At 31.4% G+C, this 21,024-nt stretch overlaps 1 protein-coding gene across 2 annotated transcripts in view; it reads right to left on the bottom strand.

Moving 5' to 3' along the window:
- Nucleotides 1–2,321: 2,321 nt before the first annotated feature.
- The window catches only part of LOC127707067 (dual serine/threonine and tyrosine protein kinase-like), a 51,607-nt gene continuing 32,904 nt past the window's right edge, over nucleotides 2,322–21,024 (bottom strand). Inside the window, exons 5-13 of one of the 2 annotated variants that reach the window (XM_052211793.1) lie at nucleotides 18,307–18,392; nucleotides 17,686–17,769; nucleotides 15,629–15,726; nucleotides 15,170–15,378; nucleotides 13,345–13,501; nucleotides 11,900–12,055; nucleotides 10,412–10,502; nucleotides 6,874–7,123; nucleotides 2,322–5,552 (exon numbers count right to left, since the gene is read on the bottom strand). In XM_052211793.1, coding sequence (XP_052067753.1) covers nucleotides 5,338–5,552; nucleotides 6,874–7,123; nucleotides 10,412–10,502; nucleotides 11,900–12,055; nucleotides 13,345–13,501; nucleotides 15,170–15,378; nucleotides 15,629–15,726; nucleotides 17,686–17,769; nucleotides 18,307–18,392 — 1,346 coding nt within the window. In that variant the 3' untranslated portion in view covers nucleotides 2,322–5,337. Of the gene's footprint in view, nucleotides 5,553–6,873; nucleotides 7,124–10,286; nucleotides 10,378–10,411; nucleotides 10,503–11,899; nucleotides 12,056–13,344; nucleotides 13,502–15,169; nucleotides 15,379–15,628; nucleotides 15,727–17,685; nucleotides 17,770–18,306; nucleotides 18,393–21,024 lie in introns of both variants that reach the window. The other variant, XM_052211784.1, reaches the window with a different exon arrangement.

Here is a 21,024-nt window from a genome sequence, read left to right as displayed (position 1 = left end):
TTTTCAAGTAGTCACTGAACCATGAAAATGAGGTCAAGGACATTGGACATGTGACTGACAGAAACTTCGTAACATGAGGCATCCATATACAAAGTATGAAGCATCCAGACCTCCCACCTTCTAAAATATAAAGCTTTTAAGAAGTTAGCTAACGCCGCCGCCGCCGCCGGATCACTATCCCTATGTCGAGCTTTCTGCGACAAAAGTCGCAGGCTCGACAAAAATTAAGACGAAGAGCAGGCTATAATATTTCACCATACTATTTTACCAGATGATATACTGTGAAATCATTTATTTTCGTGGGTATCAATTTTCGTTGATGAAGGAAAATTTGTATTTTCATGGATACTTAATTTTGTGGTTTTTCCTAAGTCTGCTTACAAGCCTATAGAAAGTTTGTACTTCGTTGAACATTTAAATTTGTGGATCACCTTTACCCATGAAATCAACGAAAATTAGTATCCAACGAATAATTATGAATCCACAGTATTCACAAATATAACAAAACATTTTGTGTAACAAATCCAAAGTTACCTTTCTACATAAGCAGTCCTATATTCAAGAAATAAACTCAGAATTTGAGTAGAAATCTGAAGTATGAAAATTCCTGTGCAAATGAAATGAATTCTAGGCAAATAATTTCCTGTGCAAGATCCATAACTGCAGGGCTTATAGTTTCCTGTGCAAGTATTGTGACGATATATATTTTTTTCTGTGGAAAATTCATGACTGCAGAGCTAACTTCCTGTACAAGTTACATGACTGCAGAACAAGTTGATTCCTGTATAAGATACAAGACTGCTGTGCTCCTTATATCTGTGCTTTTATATAACTGCAGGCCAATTAGTCTCTTGTGCAAGTTACATAATACAAAAAAGAATAATGGACAAAATATTGGACAGTAAATCAGACCACAAAATACCACCAATACCTAACTTCTCTGAAAATATAGATGTACAAACAAAGACACACAACAATGAACAACACATGGTCAATATAGGTCATATAGCCTGACTTGGTACATGTACAAAAGGAGTTGGGTAATCCTTGTGTACAAACTTTCCCATTTGCCCAACTATATCTTATGACCTTAGGTGAAACACACAATGTCTGCAGTACACCTAGTTTCCTGTGCATGTTGCATGACTGAAAGACAAAAGTTGTTTTCAGTGCAAGTTGTAGGCTGCAGTCTGTATGTTTCTGGTGCAAGTAAAATGACTGCAACTGCAGGGATCCTAAATTGCATTAGTACTGCAGGATATCTTATTACCAGTGCAAGTTGCATGACTGGTATGTAACTAAATGTATGTGAAAGATACATAACTGCTAGACAAATTGCATTACTGCAAGGCACCTATACTAGCTCTTTGTATAGGGCATCTAGATACCAAAGGGACATTCATACTCACAAGTCGAAAATAAACTGACAACACCATGGTAAAAAAAAAAAGACCAACAAACAAACAACAGTACATAAAACACAACATAGAAAACAAGACTGAGCAACAAAAACCCCACCCAAAACTGGGAGTGATCTCAGGTGCTCCGGAAGTGTAAGCAGATTCAGCTCCCCATGTTGCACCTGTCGTATAAGTTGAATTACTCCATCTTGCTTTCTATACAAGTAACATAACTGCAGGGCATTTAGTTTCCTCTGTAAGTTTAATACATGACTTCAGGACAACTAGCTTTTCAGAACTCAACATAAGAAGTATCACATATTCTAAGGTAATTAAATGTAAAATGTTATGTATGATTGTTGTTGTATACCCTAACATGCATCTTTGCAAATTATAAGTTAGTTTCTTTATTTTATTTAGTTGTTGTTTAACAATTGACAAAAATGCACCAAAAAATGAGGTCAAGGTCAGATGGACATGTTCCCCTATAATCATTCATACATCAAATATAGGTGACCTATTTTGCTTACAGTTTAACTGAGTTATTACCATGAAAACTGAACATTGACCAAGGAACAATGTGAATGAGGTCAAGGTCATATGATACCTGCCAGACAGACATGTTCCCCTTTAAGTTGACCTATTGCTTAATTAATTACAGTATCTGAGTAACAAATGTAACAACGAAACTTGATTCCAAGATAACTGGTGTCTGTACAGCATTCATCATATAATAAACTGAGTTCAACAGCATCTCAACTTGGCTGAATGATAATCTCATACTATAACACTTCAAACTTTAATGTCATGAATGAAACCAAAAGATGAAGTAAGACAAAAACTCATACAACGCGTTTAGATATTTATATGGAGCTGAAAATAATTGATTGTTGTTTACAACAATATATAATGACTAAAAAATATGAAATTAAATGATTTATTCAAATAAATAAATTACAATGAAACAAATCAACAGACATTTAGCACTTATCTTTTAAAAAAAAATCATTTTTACCCTTAAATTAATCTGGTCTTAAAGGAATAAGTTCATACACAGTATGACAATCTTGCATTACATACTGTAAATTCAGAAATTATTGCGTGCATTTATTATTGCGATTTTTGAAGAATTAACAAAAATGCGAGTTAAAGTATGCGATTTTAGGAAAAGCTTCATACAGATATATGTATTTGATATCAGAGTTCTCATTATTGCCATACTCAAGTTGTCGCATTATTCGCATTAATAAAAACCTCACAATAATTTCTGAATATACAGTATTTCAACATTTCACCAGAATTAAAACTCTTGCATAATTATATTGACTTTTTAACTGCCATCACTCAAAATTAGATTCAAGTGTAAAAGGTTTGATAATCTAAAAAGAGATATTCATGTGCCTGTTCTAGTCAGGAACCTTATCAATCAATGGCTGTATTATGTTATATGTTTTCGTTTTTTGTTTTGTATTGACTTTGGTTTTGATGGCAGATCTTTGATAGGATCTGTTTCATTTATTCATGACTTTGTTTTAGACTGAACAATTTAGAGCTTGACATCGTATAGACTCCTGTCCATTGTTGATAATTGTATGTTGGTAGGATTGCCAATGAGACAACTATCCACCAGAGACTAAATGACATGGATCCTAGCAACTACAGGTCGCTGTATGGCCTTCAACAATTAGCAAAACCTATACCACCTGCAAGGTATAAAAGGCCCAGACAAAACAAAATGTAAAACAATTTAATTTAATTAACAGTCGATTCATGAACATGAGCAACAAACAAAAAACAAATATGAATTATAGTAACAAATGACAACCAATGCATTACAGGCTTCTGACTTGAGACAGGCACTTACTCTAGATCTCTTTTAGTTTTTTATTCCATTCGGTTGGTGTCTCATTGATGTAAAGCCCACATCTCCTTTTGTTCATATATAATCTATTCAAATACCAGGATCAGCTAGTCCTAAAAAGGCTGCCAGATGTCAGATCAATCTCTGACTACCTGCAGATGGACTTATGGGTGAACACTTGGCACCTCAAAAGAAAGTTTACTGGTTTTTTTTTTGGAGTTCACAGGTTAGGTGTTTTTCAAATAGATCTTTCTGTGTATTTTCCAATATTATAATAAGTATCACAAGTGGCAACTTTGTTTGGTCATCAGCATCCATCACAGTAACAGCATTCAGTAAGAACAATATGCTTCTTAATAAAAAAAAAAAGAAGTTATAATTCCAAAAGTATAACAAGAATAGACTTAACAAAATACAGGACAGACAAAGAAGACACTATATAACCCCTAATTTTTTCAGAGATTTTACATTTTGACATTTTTAGACAAATACATTTTGATTATTTGAATATTATAATGGCACAACTGTGTAATTCATATCATCTATAACATAAGATAATTATTATATCAATACAGTGAATTACAGTGAACATGTATTTCTATCATCATTCAAAACAAACATATGTGTTTATCAAGGGCACACCTACCAAATAAAATAAATTCACCATACAATGAAACTTATGATGAATAAATATTTGTTTCCAAATTTAGAAGTCATATACAACATTAATAAAAACATGTCAGCTTTAAACAATTTGAATTTAAATGTAACATATACAACTTGAACAAATGAACATACAAAATTAGCATGACAAAATAAAACAAACTTAGGAAATCAAGAATTGCACCTCTTCTTTATATACACAGTTTTGTTTTATCTTTCAAGGTTATACATTGTACTTTATTCTTGTTTAAAATTCAAAATACCTAAGCATTTGTAGAAGTTTATTTAAAACTGATGGAAAATCTAATTCATTGTCACATGAGAGTTTTCCAATTAAAAAGTCAACAATCAAAGGACAAAGATATAAAATCTCTGATAATAAATATTTGGTAGAATATCTGGAAATTAAAAAAAAAAGTTATTTTTCCCACTTTCCTTTTTGAGGATTGAAAAATTGATTATCAGAAATAATTTGATTTTACAAGAACCTGATTTCCTTGATGTAAAAAAAAACATTGCTTGAAAAATTCTGACCAATCTGTTCTTCAGTTAAAAAGATATAAGCCTTTTGATTTTTAACTACAAAGAAATTAACTGTGGTGGCACATATTTATTATAAACTATATATCAAAGGCACACAAAAAGATAACATTATTTATGACCCTTTAAACCTTTAGGCAAGATCATGATAATAATCTAAAATGGTCAAATGTAGTTTTACTATCAATGATATTTGTAACAGATATAAATTGAAACAATGTATGAGCTTTTTTTTTCCTTTGATCTTTTTATGTAAAAATGAACCTTGAATATTGCTATTGCTTTCCATGATGGAAAAGAATATGCATTTTATCATCTTCTTCAATTAAATATCAGAATTTGCCTTTTGCAATTATATTTGATTGGTAAGAAATATGTATGTATTTTCTATCCTTTTTTCATTGTTTCATATTAAATACAATACATCCCTTTTAATATTGGGAACTGTATATAATTTGTGTATGGTAGAACTTTCAATTTTCAATATTGAGGGCAGTTTCTATTATCACATTTTTTTAAATAGTATACAAATATGCACCAAAAAGATACTAATAGCTTATGCATTATGAGTGTATGTTTGACAAACAAAGAACATTTAATCCGACATAATTGAAACAAAAATATAAAATGGAAAATTATAAAAAAGAGTTGTTTTCATGATATACCAGAAAATATTCATTATTAATTGTAATTGGAATTACCATCAAGATCAAAATATATTCTTAGTACATAATAAACAGCAATACACCTTGACAAAATTTATAAGTTCTTAATCTTTAATAAAAGAAGCTGCAAAAATTAATTTCCTCAATTATATTTTCATTTAAATTTCTTTTAAACAATTAAAATGAGTATTGAAAGGCTTGTTCAAAATCAACGAATATTATATTTTGTTTTGGAGGCAGCACTTTTTGGTCGGACTTCCTTTGTTGCTGGATTGGCAGTTTTTTTGTAATAGTCATGGATTTTAACCAACCGTGTCTGTACATCTCCAAGCAAAGGACGCTTCAATGGTTCTCCATCCCAACATTCTTGCATCAATTCCCAGCAATCTGTATCAAAAACTGCTAACCTTTCTGGACGTAAACCTAAAATAATAGAATTATATAGAGTGTCTTTATTTCCTTTTTCTACAACTAGAGGCTTCCAGGATTCTGAAATGCTATCCAGATAAATTTAACCCATAATCACTCTTATCACTATATAACCACAATAGGAACAATTACATAAATGTCACAGAATCCAAGATAACAATAAGGTTTATTGCTTTATAACAGAATTTAATTTAGATGGTTTTGTTTGGCACATATTGATTGTTAAATAGGATATCTGAGCATATACATGTATCATTCATAAATTTCTTGACATGGGCATTAATAGGATCAAAATACTGTTCCTGTGTGTTTACAAAACACGGGTAGAGAGGTGGTTGAAATATTGCTTATCAATTGTGGCCAATAGACCTTGGATTGCAAAATCTGTATCCACAATAAAAAGATTGACTTAGGCTGACATGTTTTTCATTCAAATTTGAAGCAAAAGAGAATTTCGGGAGACCTTCAATACATGACATTCCTACAAAGTTTGGTTAAAATTGTATTGTTGGTTTCATAGAGGAAGATGAAAAGAAAGTTTAATGACAACAAATGACAGACTCTGGACAACAACATATGTGACAGGATGACAATAGCTAAAGTGGTTTGAAGGGCTTAAAAGTCTTTAATGTAAAGAAGAAATTACTTTCCTTTTGTAAATCATACCTATTACAGTCGATATGAAGGTTTCAAAAAGAATTTATTTTATATAATCAAATCAATCATTTTTTTTTTTCACTACCATAATAAAATAACCTCATTCATTCTACTGGTTTCTGTGGTTATATTTTCACCTAAAGATATCTTAAGGTGGTACCTAACACTACAGGGAGATAACTCTGTAAAAATCAGCAAGACGTTTTAATCACTTTGTATTGTTAAGGAAATATTAAGCTTCTCAATGATCAAAATACGTGTTTGTCAAACTGCTATATAACCAATGAAATTTTTCTGATAAAGTGGTTGGTTGAAATTTTTTGAAATTTTTATATTTTTGTCAAAGGGTCAAAGTAAACATTTTGTCAAAATTTTATGAAAATTAAACGAGCCAAATTAATATTAGTCAAGGTGTTGGGTACCACCTTAACAGAGGAATTTTACAGCATAATTAGCATGAAGTTTTCAAAATATAACATGTTAATATACATACTGAAAGTAATTTTCACACCAAAATGCTTATGAAAAATTTAACATACAAGTAGTAAGATGTTTTAATTCAAGTTTTAAGATGAAGATAAGAAGTTATTGAAGTAATAAGATTTCTTTCCAGAAAAAACAGAAAGTATTCAGTCTGCTTTTGTTAAGGAAGTCTTACCCTTTTTAACACCAGTCCATAAATGATCCTTGTTATCACAACGCTCGAAGGCAGTAGGTAATTTGACATGTCCAGCACAAATATACCAAAACAATATACCAAACGCATAGACATCAACACTGTTGTCATAGCGACCAGTGAACAATTCTGGTGCCATATGAATAGGAGTCCCAACAATGCTGCCACTCATCATTGCCTCTGGTTTGCAAAACCCTAAGTCAGTGATTTTTGCTCTGTTTGCCTTGTCAAGCTAAAATTAAGAAAAAAATCTCCCATTTTCATGCATAAATGTTGCTTCAGAAATTATCACATGATATTATAAAAATTCATGTTGAACTAATCATTAAATTACATAAGTGCTGATTACAATTTCTGTTACTATAAATTATTCAAAAATAACATTTACCATTCAGTAGTTGTTACATCTAATGCTTGATTAACTTTTTTACTTTTCACACTGTACACTGTTGAAAATCATGAATATTGAAGCTTGTCTGAACCTGGTTATAGCAAGCATTGAAAGATAACATTTAAGCAATTTATTTAAATCTTTTACAGGATGTTTGCTATATATATTTTAAATTTTTTCATTATATTTTGTAACTCATCCTGCACATGCATGAAATATTTGCCACTGGATGTTAAGCAACCAACAATCAATTAATCATTATATTATGTAACGTCTCTTGCTTTTTCTTAGGTAATGTATTAAATACTTTTGGCACAAAACCCATATTTTTCTCAATAACTTCTCTCAAAATATTTAAACATTATTGTTATTTTCATGATCTATTTTTGTACAGATAGACGTTCATTTCTCCCCAAACATTTCATGAAAATATCCAGAGACATCTTTTTCCCCTCTGAAAACTCTTGTTTTTCAAATGCGGAAAAAAATCAATGATCTAAAATCCAGTCAAAATAATTTTCATACTGTATAAATTAAGGAGCATATTCTCGGAAAATACTATAAGTTATATGGTTCGCTACTGACCACGTACGGATCCATAGAGGGTTAGTAAAATCCATAGGGGTGAGGCCGGAGGCCAATTTTGGGACATAGGGACGGACAAGGGTAACACTTAATGCCCCCTCCGGTGATGGCGGGGGCATAAAAAAGATATTCACAGCATGTGTCAATTATTTCAGACTTTCTATTCTAAATAATTAATTCTTTTTCTAATCTTAATAATTTATTCATTTTCTATTTCAAAATATTATTCGTTTTCTATTCTAAATAATTTATTCAATCTATCAAAATAAGGTGTAAGTTATTTTATAACAGATCCAGTGAGGATTCTATGATCATTAGGAATGTTAGTGCAACATTAGGCAGGAAAGCTCTCTGATGATACAGGCTCGACATGCAGGATAATCGTTGTTTGATATCTTTGAATTTTTCATTCATAAACAAGCCGTCACCTCAAACCATCTCTATTGTTCTTTGAGATTTTTAAGAATTTAAACAAAGCTACATTAGTGAATCTGACCAGAGTTTATAGTTCCAAAACGTCCCATTTAAAAATCAAGAAACTGCCCTTTCTTACAATTAAGTTTTCTTAATGTATAGTTAATCCTACAAAAGAAATAAATCACTGGAAGTTTAATTATATTCAAAATCTGCAATTAAAATGAAAAAAAAGGATATGGTGTTCATCTCAAGTGACAATATGGCCTTTAACAATGAGAAACAACTTTCACCTCACTGCAAGTTCAAGATGGCTGCTAAGACCAGTCATCTTTTCTTTTAAGAAATATATTACACATTAAACACAAAAAGTAGTAGACAAAGGTCAAAGTAGCTTTAAGAGATGACCTCTTCCATAGGACATCAAACTAACAATTGATTAGAGATTGTGTGAACATGCATACAATAAATCATGTGTATTACAGCAGGAGATTAAATAACAAGGGTGTAATAAAAATACTTTTAAAGAATGGACAGAGAGAAATGTCTCAGGGCTGTTCCATAAAAACATACATGGGACCCAGGGAAAGCACTTCCAAATCTCAACTATGGTTGGTGTCATCTATGTTTTTGCATAGTGGAAATATAAGTGAAGTTCTAATTTGCCTCTATAGGTGGTTACCCCATTTTTAAAGTGCCTTCCCTGGGTACCATGTATGTTTTAATGGAACAGCCTTCACTTGCTTTATTGATTATAACTGAATAATAAGCTGACAGTCTACCAGATGAAGGTCTTTCTACATGACCAAAAAAACATAAAATTCAGAAAATGAAAATGAGGTAAATTTCAATTGCACCCCTGATTAAATGAATATTTACACATTTCAAGGTTTCTAAATCTAAACATAGTGGAAAATTAAAGTCACTGAGAAACTAACCTATACAGGAAAATTTAACGTTACCATTGGACAATGATTACAAGACCAGTGAACAAATCAGTCAACAAATGAAATTGTATACCTACTATTCATGGTAATTGAAAAACTGACATAAACGAAAAAATTAACATTGATCATTGTACCTTAAAATTAAGGAATGGTCAGTTAAAATGACCTCAACAAACAACTTAAAATTGACCATTGAACCATGTAATCAAGATTAGATCAGGGGACTGATGTCAAATGGATATCTAAGCCTAACAACGATTCTAAAGACCAAATATAGTTATCCTTACACAAGTTTACAGTTACTAAGGAACTGACATAAGCATGAGAACTTAATGTTGATCATAGAATCGTAAAAAGAGGTCAAGGTTATCAGACTCCTATCAGAATGAGAACAATTTCAAATTGACATATATAACTGGCTTATTACTCATAGAAAATGAGAAATTTTACTATTCAAGTAAACTTAATGTAAGTCATTGAACCATTTCAAGCGAGATTCAATACTAGTAGTTAAAACTTTCGTACCTACAACATAAGAATTGTCTAGCTCTTCAACATTCGTAAATATCAAGCATTACATAGCTTGTAAACACAGTTGCCAGATTCTCATAAGCTATGTCTTGCAGGTGAGAAAAAAAACAAAATAAAATTAATTAAAGTACTTAATATTTGCTTTACATTTTATTTTTTAACAAAGCCAATTGTGGTGTAAATTGTTTTAAGAAAAAATATGCATGCAGAAAAAGAAAACTTCATGCTGGTTAGAGAATATTCAAACAATTGTGAATACAAAAAGGCAAATCAGAGTAGCATTCATGGGATATATAAATTAGGGGATACTTTAGTCCGACCCCTTAACTAAAATCCTGGTAAATATGAAAGAAAAAAAACTTTGATGTGAATTTATTGATTGTAAGAGAGAAATTTCAGACAGAAGGCTATAAATTTTGATGAGTATTTGAATAATATCAAAGAGAATATTGTTTACAGAAGATACATTTTCAAAGATATCAAACACACAAACAGAGTGAAAAAGTTATGAATTTTAAACACTATACCAAAACATTTTTGAGTTTGATATCCCTGTGTACTAATCCCTGACTGTGTAAAAATCGCATGCCTTCAACAACATCAGCTGCAACAACTAGTCTGAAATCAGATAACATAGTAAATAATAATGTACCAAAACATTTTTCACTGTGATGTCTCGATGGATTAGACCTTCCCCATGGAGATAGCGGATGCCCTCAACAACATCAATAGCTACTTGTAATCTACAAAATAATGCACAGAAATTTGAAAAGAATTTCTTGAAGAGAAAGGAGAATTTGAAATATAAAATGACTTTTTTTTTTATCAAATTCAACATGTTAAAGATGTCATAGTGATATCATAACTGGCTTTTCTGAATTGAAGTTTCTAGATTATATCCTCTTATTTATTTAGCAGTAGGACTTAATTTTTGGAGGTATTTGGTATTTTTACCAATTTTGTGATTGCAGGAGAAAAATAATGGCTCTTATTCTTATAATCTCCTTTGACATGCATAATACTTTACTAAAGTTACATTAATAATCAACTGATAAAATTGTATTCCAGTATATACGAACAAGTGAGATGTGGGAATGATAGTATTGTTTTGCAGGGATTGTCTTGAACTTGTTATATGATGTGCTTAATTGATCATTGTCAAAGCCCTTACTGTATTGACATGAAAAGGTTTGCTGATTTCTATAATTTTTTAACTGCCACTTTTATCTCATCTTTACCATATATCATATTATATTTATATATATCATCTTTTCATATATATAACTGCTTCGATAGTGTCGTGGTAGAGTGTTCGCCTCGAGTGTGGGAGGTCATGGGTTTGAACCATGGCCAGGTCAAACTAAAGACTTTAAAATTGGTATATGCTGCTTCTCTGCTAAACACACAGCATTTAGGAGCAAGAGCAAAGATTCCTCGGCTCAGTCAGAATAATGTGTCCAGGTAAGGTGACATGTCTTCCTGCGGACCGTTACCTTGTGAACTAGCATGTAAAAAAAAACCCAACTCAGCTTGTCGGTCTAGTACAAAGTAGTATAAAGCATATTACATTAACATGTTCTTGTCCTGAATATGCATATTAATTTGCCGCTGGACGTTAAGCAGCCATCCATCATCATCAGCATCATCTTTTCATATACCTAAGAGTAAGAAACCTTCAATTATTACAGTATATCATTCAATTTATGTATAATCCTATGTTTGTTTTTAAACTGGAATCAATAGAGCAAAAAAAATATAATTTAAAATTCTTTAAATCCTTCCAAAATTGTTTCAACTGAGTATCATTACTCATAGACTTGAAGCTGCTTGATAAGGGCATTAATATCAAACTTGATTTGTCATTTATGACTAAAATGATGATCAAGATTACAAATTTTTCGGTATATCTATTCATTACTACCTAAAGCATGTCCACATTAAAATTACTTTGAACTAAACCTAAATAATAAATGAACAATGAATCCTCCATGCATAAAATGAAGGTCAACATGACCCATTTTTTGTATGGATGAACTGATGAATAATCTATGACTAATAGTTGCTAAGACCAGAAACTTTCAGAATAAAGCTGTCATTTATGTGTAAAAATTCAGTCAGGTAACTTTCTGTAAGATTATACCTGCTAATCCAGTCTAAACCCTGTTTGATAGCACCATATAAATCTCTCACTAATCTGTCCATGACCAGTAACACAGCAGGATTTGTTCCACCTCCATAAGTGTAATCTATCACAGAACCACGTAAAGCAACAACTCGTTCATGCTCTGGAATGTTTCTGTAATCAAAGATAGATAGAATATACTAGTGTTGAGTATGTTGTCATATGATATAAAGCACATGCATGCAAAAAATGACTGATGTAGAAAGCACTCTGTCCCAATCAACTTCGTTAAAATACATGAAAAGTGGACTCATCCATATGTAAATTAAAACTAGAGGCTCTTAACAGCCTGTGTCACTCACCTAGATCTATATAGAGTATATGATCTTGAATGATGGACACTCTCCAACATTGTGGACTAGGCTAGAATTCAGGACAAAAATCTCTTTTTTGTTGATCTTGTATTACTGATAATTTTTTCTGTTTACCGTTTCTCTCAATCTTCTTTAGTTTTTACACAAAACAAAAAAAGGGTAAAAAAATTGTCAATTAAGGGCAATACCTCCTTTAAAGAGTATACTTATTATTTCAGCAAAATTGAATTTATTTGTAGATCTTGTCTTGCTGATCATTTTTGCTATTTAAAGTGTCTATCTCTCATTTATAATTTTCAAGATAGTAGGCAAAAGTGCAAAAAATTGAAGAGGAAGAACTCCAATAAGGAGTCGACTGACGATTTCCACCATGTGTTGACTTATTTATAGATCTTGTCTTGCTTTCAAAATTTCTATCCATCTGTTATACTTTTCAAGATAATAGGCAAAAATGAAAAAAAATATGTAAAATTGGTCATTGAGTCAATCACCGGAAAGGACAGAATTATTTGGGTTAATTATCCATATGAAATGTTCTTTACTATTCTTAACATTCATTTTCAATAAACTTTTGTCTTGTATCAATACATTTTGAAATACAGAGTACTTGCACGATAATTTATCATCTATGTGCAAGTTAATCATAAGTAGAAAAGTTTATTGTTATTCTTCGTATTTATACCAAATACTATATTTTTTGTGGATGACAAAGATCGATATGATTGTTGCAATGGCTTTAACCCGTTGAGACCATTTACTATGTACTGAGTAGTAGGGATTACCTGTGGGAGTAGGACAGCTTCATAATAAAACATGATAAAGAGCAAATTAGTTTAAATATATGATAAAGTTGCTGATACTACTGAATGAATCAGATGTTTATTAAAGGAGTGATTAAAACTACAGTAGTAAATGCATCATATATTTTTAATATCTATTTTAACTCCATGAAATAGTGTAATATAGCTAAAGATTTAAAAAAAAATATATATGATAGAGTTTGTATAAATATTCAAAATATATGAAAAAGGTGGGCTACTGGATGTCTCAGCTGCTCACAAAGATTTCTGATTACATAGTTGTTCCTACTTTGTATAATAAAATTCTAAAGCTAAATCATTCCAGTGTTTCTCATCAGGAGGGACAACAGATTTTATTGCACATGGCTGACATCCTGCCCAGGAGTCACAGGAATACACAACACCATACTGGCCTCGGCCAATTTCTCTTCCCATATGTGGCATACCTGTAAATAAAAGATAATTTAAATACCAGCAATATGGAATAACACTACACATATGATATCTACCTGTGTTAAAGAAACCCTAAACTTTCAAAGTACAAAAAATATAAGGCAAAAAAGTTTTATGTCATAATTTAAATAGGATCTCTCCAAAACATGCACTAATGAACACATACAAAAGCCAAATGGCTTAGTATATATTCAAAATCACAGAAAATGTAAGAGACCTTTTTACAAAAAAAGAGAGGTGAAGGATACCAAAGGGACATTCAACGCCATGGCTAAAAAAGAAAAAGACAAACAGACAAACAACAGTACCCAAAACAACACAGAAAACCAAAAACTGAGCAACACGAACCCCACCAAAAACTGAAGGTGATCTCAGGTGCTGAAAATTGATTTCAAAGACAGTCATTACCTTTCAAAACCATAGCAACTATAGATTCATGCTTGGTATCTTAACCGATTAGGTGATAGGATACGATGATAAGTGTAAGTATATATCAATACCAGGCCATTCTTAAAAATATTTAAAGTATAACTTGTATCGAAAGAGGCAACATACTGCAGTGAACTGTACATGCAGGTGTGAATAACTTTAAAGACTATCAACAAGTAAAATTGTTAATAAACAAGCATTCTGAGAGGTCCCCTACCGGTTAAATATTTATTATACTGGAACAAAATTCGAACTTGATCTATAACTTGTCATGGTGCAAACTATATAACAAATATCAAGTCAATATCTTCAAGCATGACGAAAAATAGTGTTGAAAACTGATTATTTCAGTGAATTTTCTAAGTCCAAGGACCATAACTCTGCACAAAATCATCAGACCAGGACAAGATTCGAACTTGATCTGTAACTTGTCCTGATAAAAGTATATACCAATTATCAAATCAATATCTTCAAGCATGATGAAAAAAAAGTGAGAAGAAGTGATTATTTGAGTGAATTTTCTAAGTCCAAGGACCATAACTCTGCACAAAATCATCAGACCGGAACAAAATTCGAACTTGATCTGTAACTTGTCATTGTAAAACTATATAACAATTATTAAATCAATATCTTCAAGCATGATGAAAATAAGTGCGGAAAACTGATTATTTGAATGTATTTTCTAAGTCCAAGGACCATAACTCTGCACAAAATAATCAGACCGGAACAAAATTCGAAATTGGTCTGTAACTTGTAACGATAAAACAATACACCAAATATCAAATCAATATCTTCAAGCATGAAGAAAAAAAGTGTGGAAAACTGATTTGCCGGACTGACGGATGGATAGACAGACAGACAAACAGACAGATGGACAGAGTGCAAACCTTAAGTCCCCTTCAACTTCGTTGGTAAGGGACTAAAAAACTTAATTTTGATAGCAGCATAAAGCTTAATTCTTAATTCAAAACTAACAAGCATTCTGTGAGTATTGCATGGCAATACATAGTCACCTACCAGTTAAAAATTCATTGTATTGGAACAAAATTCTAACTTGATCTATAACTTGTCATGGTGTAAACTATATAACAAATATCAAGTCAATATCTTCAAGCTTGAAAAAAAGTGCGGAAAACTGATTATTTGAGTGAATTTTCTAAGTCCAAGGTCCATAACTCTGCACAAAATCATCAGATTAGTGTAGGGGACAAAAAACCCAGTTTTAATCTCACCATGTAAAATTGTATCTTTTATTGAGGTACTTTCGAGAGCTACTTTGGCAACTTTTGGAGCATGAATCTTTCTAAGTTTCAGTCTTTCTTCTTCTATCTTGTCCAGACGACCAGTATGTTTCTGTTCCAACTGGCGCAATGCCATGGAAAAGGCATCATGAGATTTGTTCAGTCGCTCTTTTATCTGGCCTGATATACTCTTTGCCAATCTGAATTTTCCAAATAAACAAATTTCAAATTTTTTAAGAGAGGTCTGATTTTATCTTGATTTAATTTGTTTAAAATAAGTGTGTTTAAAACTACAATATATAAAAATGATGTTTAATTGTCAATACTTGTATGTTTTTCTTATTATTTCTCATACCTCGTTTAAACTCATAAATGATACAGAGACTTTATAGTATCCTACTATCCAAAGAGATCCAACTTTAGAAAATATTACTAAATAGGACAACAAACCTTGCTTCGCTGAGGTTACTAAGTATATCTGTTGCTAATTTCTTCTTCCATTCTAAATCTATCTTTGGTTGGGAATTCCATGGCATAGACTGGACCAACTGTCAAATTAAAATAATCCTGTTTGCTTATATATCAGTTTTTATAGTATCATCAAACTAAGCCTACAATATTACTTTTAAAAGCAAGTAACAACGTGTTCTGTGGCTTTATTAACAAAAACATCATATGCTATTGTTTACAAATAACACAAACATAGATGTATTGTATTAGTCCACTTGAACACTATATAAAGTATGTCCAATTAGACCACTTTCCAGTTCGTTGCATTTCCGTCAAAAACTTTGGTTTTAGTGAACATCAATCATGGTTTAAGGGCATCGTCACTTTTTTCCATGTTGAGCGAGCGGTTGAAAAAATATGATGCTATATTGCACGAATTATTCGGCAAATTAAATTGTTATAATTGATAATCATCACTGCTGTTATTAGTGAATTGTGATTAAGTACCTACGGAACAAACATTATTTCTAGTTCATCCTGCATAATGACGATCACGAAGACACTTGATGAACTTTATTAGTGCAGGGATACAGGTGGGCCCCTCTATCTGGTAAATGATGTCATAAAGGCGTGCATAATTGACGAACTTTTCCTGTGAATGACATTACTCGAAAGTGGTCTATTGTTTGAGCTGTTCAATTAATAATAAATATATAACAAATTGATAAATCTACAAATGACTATTGCTAAATAAGGATCAAAATTCATACCATTATCAGGCATTGCTATTGAAGTTGATTGAACATGGCTATTTACCAATTGTAAAGTATTATTAAAATGCAAAAAAAAAATATACATTCAGTTAATCACTAATTTTTTAATGGGGGAGTGTGGCCTCGTTCAGTCTTCATACATAAATTTTCTGAAAAAAAAATTAAGGTCAGGGGCTCTTTTCTCAAAAAATTTGTAAGGGTTCCGCGGAACCCAGTGTCTCGCCTACTTTTTCTGTTAATTGCAGGCTCAACAAAAATGAGGAAGTAAATCAATAAAAATATTTCACTTGATACTATCTTTTGATTGTAAGAAGCTTCTGTCCAAGTTTGGTAAAAATCCAGGATAGTTTATGAATCTAATAAATGTTTAAAAACTTTAACTGCAGACTGAATGTAATGTTAACTGGAAGAAAACAAAATTTCCTTCTAGATACTAGTATTTGATCATAAACAAGCTTCTGTCATTGTCTGTCCAAGTTTGGTACAAATCCAAAATAGTATAAGAAAGTTATTAAAATTTTAAAAACTTTAACCACAGAGTGAATGTGTTGTTTCCTGGCAGAAAATCTAAGTCCATTTAAAAATAAAATAAGGAAAAAATGGATTTATTTTTTTACAAAATTTACTTCTGGATACTATCTTATGATCATAAACAAGCTTCTGTCCAAGTTTGGTACAAACCCAGGATAGTTTAAGAAAGTTATTAAAATTTTTAAAACTTTAACCACAGAGTGAATGTAATATTTCCCGGCAGAAAAACTAAGTCCATTTATAAATAAAATACGGAAAAAATGGAATTTTATTTTTACAAAATTTACCTCTGGATACTATCTTATGATCATAAACAAGCTTCTGTCCAAGTTTGGTAGAAATCCAGGATAGTTTAAGAAAGTTATTAAAATTTTAAAAACTTTAACCACAGAGTGAATATTTGTGGACGCCGCCGACGACAACAACGATGACGCTGACGGAATGTAGGATCGCTATGTCTCGCTTTTTCGACTAAAGTCGAAGGCTCGACAAAAATCTTATGAGTAAAAATTTTTGTTATATTTCAAGTATAGCTTATGACTGATTTTAATCACAAGATTTTTTGTGGTTGCAAAAGTTTACTGTGAAGACTGTTCATTCACACAAATATTTGGTGACTATGTTCACAAAGAACCCAAGTGAGCTCAAGATTGACATCAACATTTTCTTCATTTGTTACATACAAATCTTGTCATTTAAAGTTCGCCATTCATGTTTATTTCATCTTTTTTTAGAGTGACTGATCATTCCTACCTGTTTCATACGCTCAAATAATGTTCTAACAAAGGAAGAACTTGACTGTAAACTGATTTCTACTTGGTAGGCAGCATTCACTATCTAAAAGAAAAAATAATGATATACCAGGACATACTTCATAATATCTAACAAAATTCCAAGTATTACAGTTTTGCTGTATCATGATTCATCTATCCAACTAAAAAACACCCAGAAGAACAGATGAACTTCTGTTTACACCTTATCGCAATTTGTCCGGCATTACTGACCATCACAGACTGCCCAGTTAAATTTTAATGTCATATGTGAAAATGTCTGACGCTAAAATGCAAAAGTGTTATATGACTACAATAGTTCAAGTGTTGCAATATCTTGGTCAAGTGTCAAAGATTCTAAAATAGTGATAAGATATATACATATCATGGTAACTTAGGAACTCTTTTGTGAAGGAAAGATGTAACAAGCAGACTTAAGCAACTCAATACTACAGGTTTTCTGAACAGATTATTATAAAAGGAAGATCCTATGAACATGATATTATAATGATTTTAAGTGGTTCACAAAATCCAAATCTATATATTGTTATGAAAATACCTCTTTAAGGAAATCCGGTAAATACATTGAAATACATAAATGTACCTGTTTTAGAGCTTCACTTGTTGAGTTTTCATTTGCATGGTCTTTATCTATCCTTTCTAAACTTTCTAAACATCTGCTTAAAGTTCCTGAAAAATACAAATATTAAAGTTAAAATGGTGTTGTTCCATCATTTTGTCTGTATTTGTTTTGAATGAAAATTAATTCATTTATTCATATTTTTAAACAAGACTTTCAATTTTTTCTGCATTAAATTTCTTTACAAAATTGCACCAGATTGTGTAATCCTGAGATGTTTATGTCTTGCCTTTGGAATCTTCGTTGAAGTACAGCAACAGATATAAGAATGTAGGAATGCATATTTTCATTTCAGCAGTATGCTTTAGTGGATTCAGTTATTTACATTGGCACCAATTTTCAAGGTTTGAGGAAAAATTATATATTTGTGGATATTTGATTTCATGGTTTTGTCAAAGTCTGCACATAAGCCTATTACAAATTTAAATTTGGTTAAACATTTAAATTGTGGTTTACCTATACCCACGAAATACATAAAGAATAATGGCATTTTTGTTTTTGATACTGACTTTATTAGCAAGAATATTGAGTGAGCCCACTAGTGCGAGCTTATATTCGAGCTGATGAAGTCTGTATCAAAAAATTAAATTTCATTATTCTTTTTATCAGCAATTTGTCTTAGCAATATGCTTTTATGGTTGAAAATATGAAATTAAATGAATTGGTTAGTAAAACTACTTTAACACGTACAAAAAATTATCTTTGTTGTTCGATTGTATGAATGAAGTCGCGTGAACTCAATTGATAAATTGATAAATTGATGCAGATGGACATGAAGATATGACATTGCTGCACTGATACGTGATGTCATTGCCTAATATTTTCCAGTGTCAAGTTCTGTCCATGATCTAGACAAATATTAGGCAGTAGGATCAAAGTAAAAAATTTACAAATGAAAGTCTAATAATGAATGCACATTAAGTACTTTGAGCGTGTTTCATTAACTCCAAAATTCTTTGTATATGTTATTATTATTTTCTTGTACTTGTGTTTTTGTTTCCTCTTATACTGTAATCATGGTGTCAATCATCTTCACTTCAAGTGAAGAGAAGGGGACTAGATCGTAACCCTTGGCTTGCCAAGATGGATGTCAAGTGCTTTTCCATTGATGATTTTAATTGTTCATTATTGTATGCATTTTATTACATTGAATAAATTTAATAGGGGAGAGTTCAGATTGAAAAATGAGTTTAAGTGTCTATCCTAAGTCAGGAACCTCAACAATGGTTATCAAATGTCATATCTCAATATATTTTTGTCACTTGGGGGAATTTACTTTGATGCCAGATCCTTGATAGCCCCTGCTAATTTATTCAAAACTTTTTTAGACTGAGTGATTTTAAGCTTTACATGTTATAGGCAAGCCTCTAGCCTTTGTTAGTCTTGTATTATTTTTAATTTTAGTTTCTTGTGTACAATTTGGAGTTTAGTATGGCGTTCATTATCACTGAACTAGTATATATATTTGTTTAGGGGCCAGCTGAAGGACGCCTCCGGGTGCGGGAATTTCTCGTTGCATTGAAGACCTGTTGGTGACCTTCTGCTGTTGTCTGTTCTATGGTTGGGTTGTTGTCTCTTTGACACATTCCCAATTTCCATTCTCAATTTTATTTTACCTGTACCTTAAATATTTGTATTAATTGATTCCATTTTCATGAAATTCATGGGTCACCTCTATGGAGAAATATTTTTCATTGCATTTTTATCTGATACAAAGTCTTAAACCATGAATAAATAAAGGAATAACAAATCTAAGCATGTTATGACTACTTCTACCACATAATGGTCTCATTGAGGTCCCTTGAGACAAAGATACTTCTACTGCTATGGTACAACCTGGGTACATATGAGTGGTCAGTGATAGTTACACAAGTTTAGATGATCTTTTTCCTTATATATATGTACTTGTATGTAACACTTAACCAAAGTCTACAAAGCATATCATGGAGATTATGCCTGAATGCCAACCTTCTACTCCCTTAAAATGAAATTTTCACAATTTTAGTTGATCCTACTTCTCATAGTCAGAGAGGTATGAATTCAGACGTAACAATTAACTTAAGTCAACGCCGCTTGAAATGTGGGTCACTGAAACTTCTTTTTGCCAGGACCTACTTAGTTATGAATATCTAAACAAATTAAGATGATTTTACTACCTATTGTTACAAAGATATGAACCCAATGTAATTAAACCATGAAATATAGGTAACAGAACCTTCTTGCTACACAAAGTTTAGTCTCTCTTAGATGTACATACAGAAAAAGGTACAAGATTATCACCCTACTAGTTACTGAGATCTGGCTGTGGCAAATCCATATAAATCCTGAAGGTAATCCAATATATTTTCCCAAGATTGTTGAGGCAAAATTTAAAAATAAGTTGGAAATAAATATCTGTGAAATAAACTTGAGATCAAATAATGATTTGTGGTATGTACACTTTACACTGAGTATACATCCCAAGTACTTTATTGTTACTTATGATAAACTTAGTAAAGTTCATTAATTTGAGTCATTGAAATGAGGTACTTAAGTTAAAGCATGGGTGTATTTATGATTTAATATTTCCTTGATTTGATGGTACTTAGCAGATGATTATATAAAATACTCTAAAAATACATATTTGTAAACTTCTGAAGTCATTGTTCTATTTTAATACAAAATTGCTTGAGATCTATATTA

The sequence above is a fragment of the Mytilus californianus genome, unplaced genomic scaffold (genome assembly GCF_021869535.1).
Source record: "Mytilus californianus isolate M0D057914Y unplaced genomic scaffold, xbMytCali1.0.p SCAF_1, whole genome shotgun sequence".
In the NCBI taxonomy this organism is placed as follows: domain Eukaryota; kingdom Metazoa; phylum Mollusca; class Bivalvia; order Mytilida; family Mytilidae; genus Mytilus; species Mytilus californianus.
The sequence above is the reverse complement of the archived record's forward strand: the minus strand, read 5'-3'. Positions and strand labels throughout refer to the sequence as shown.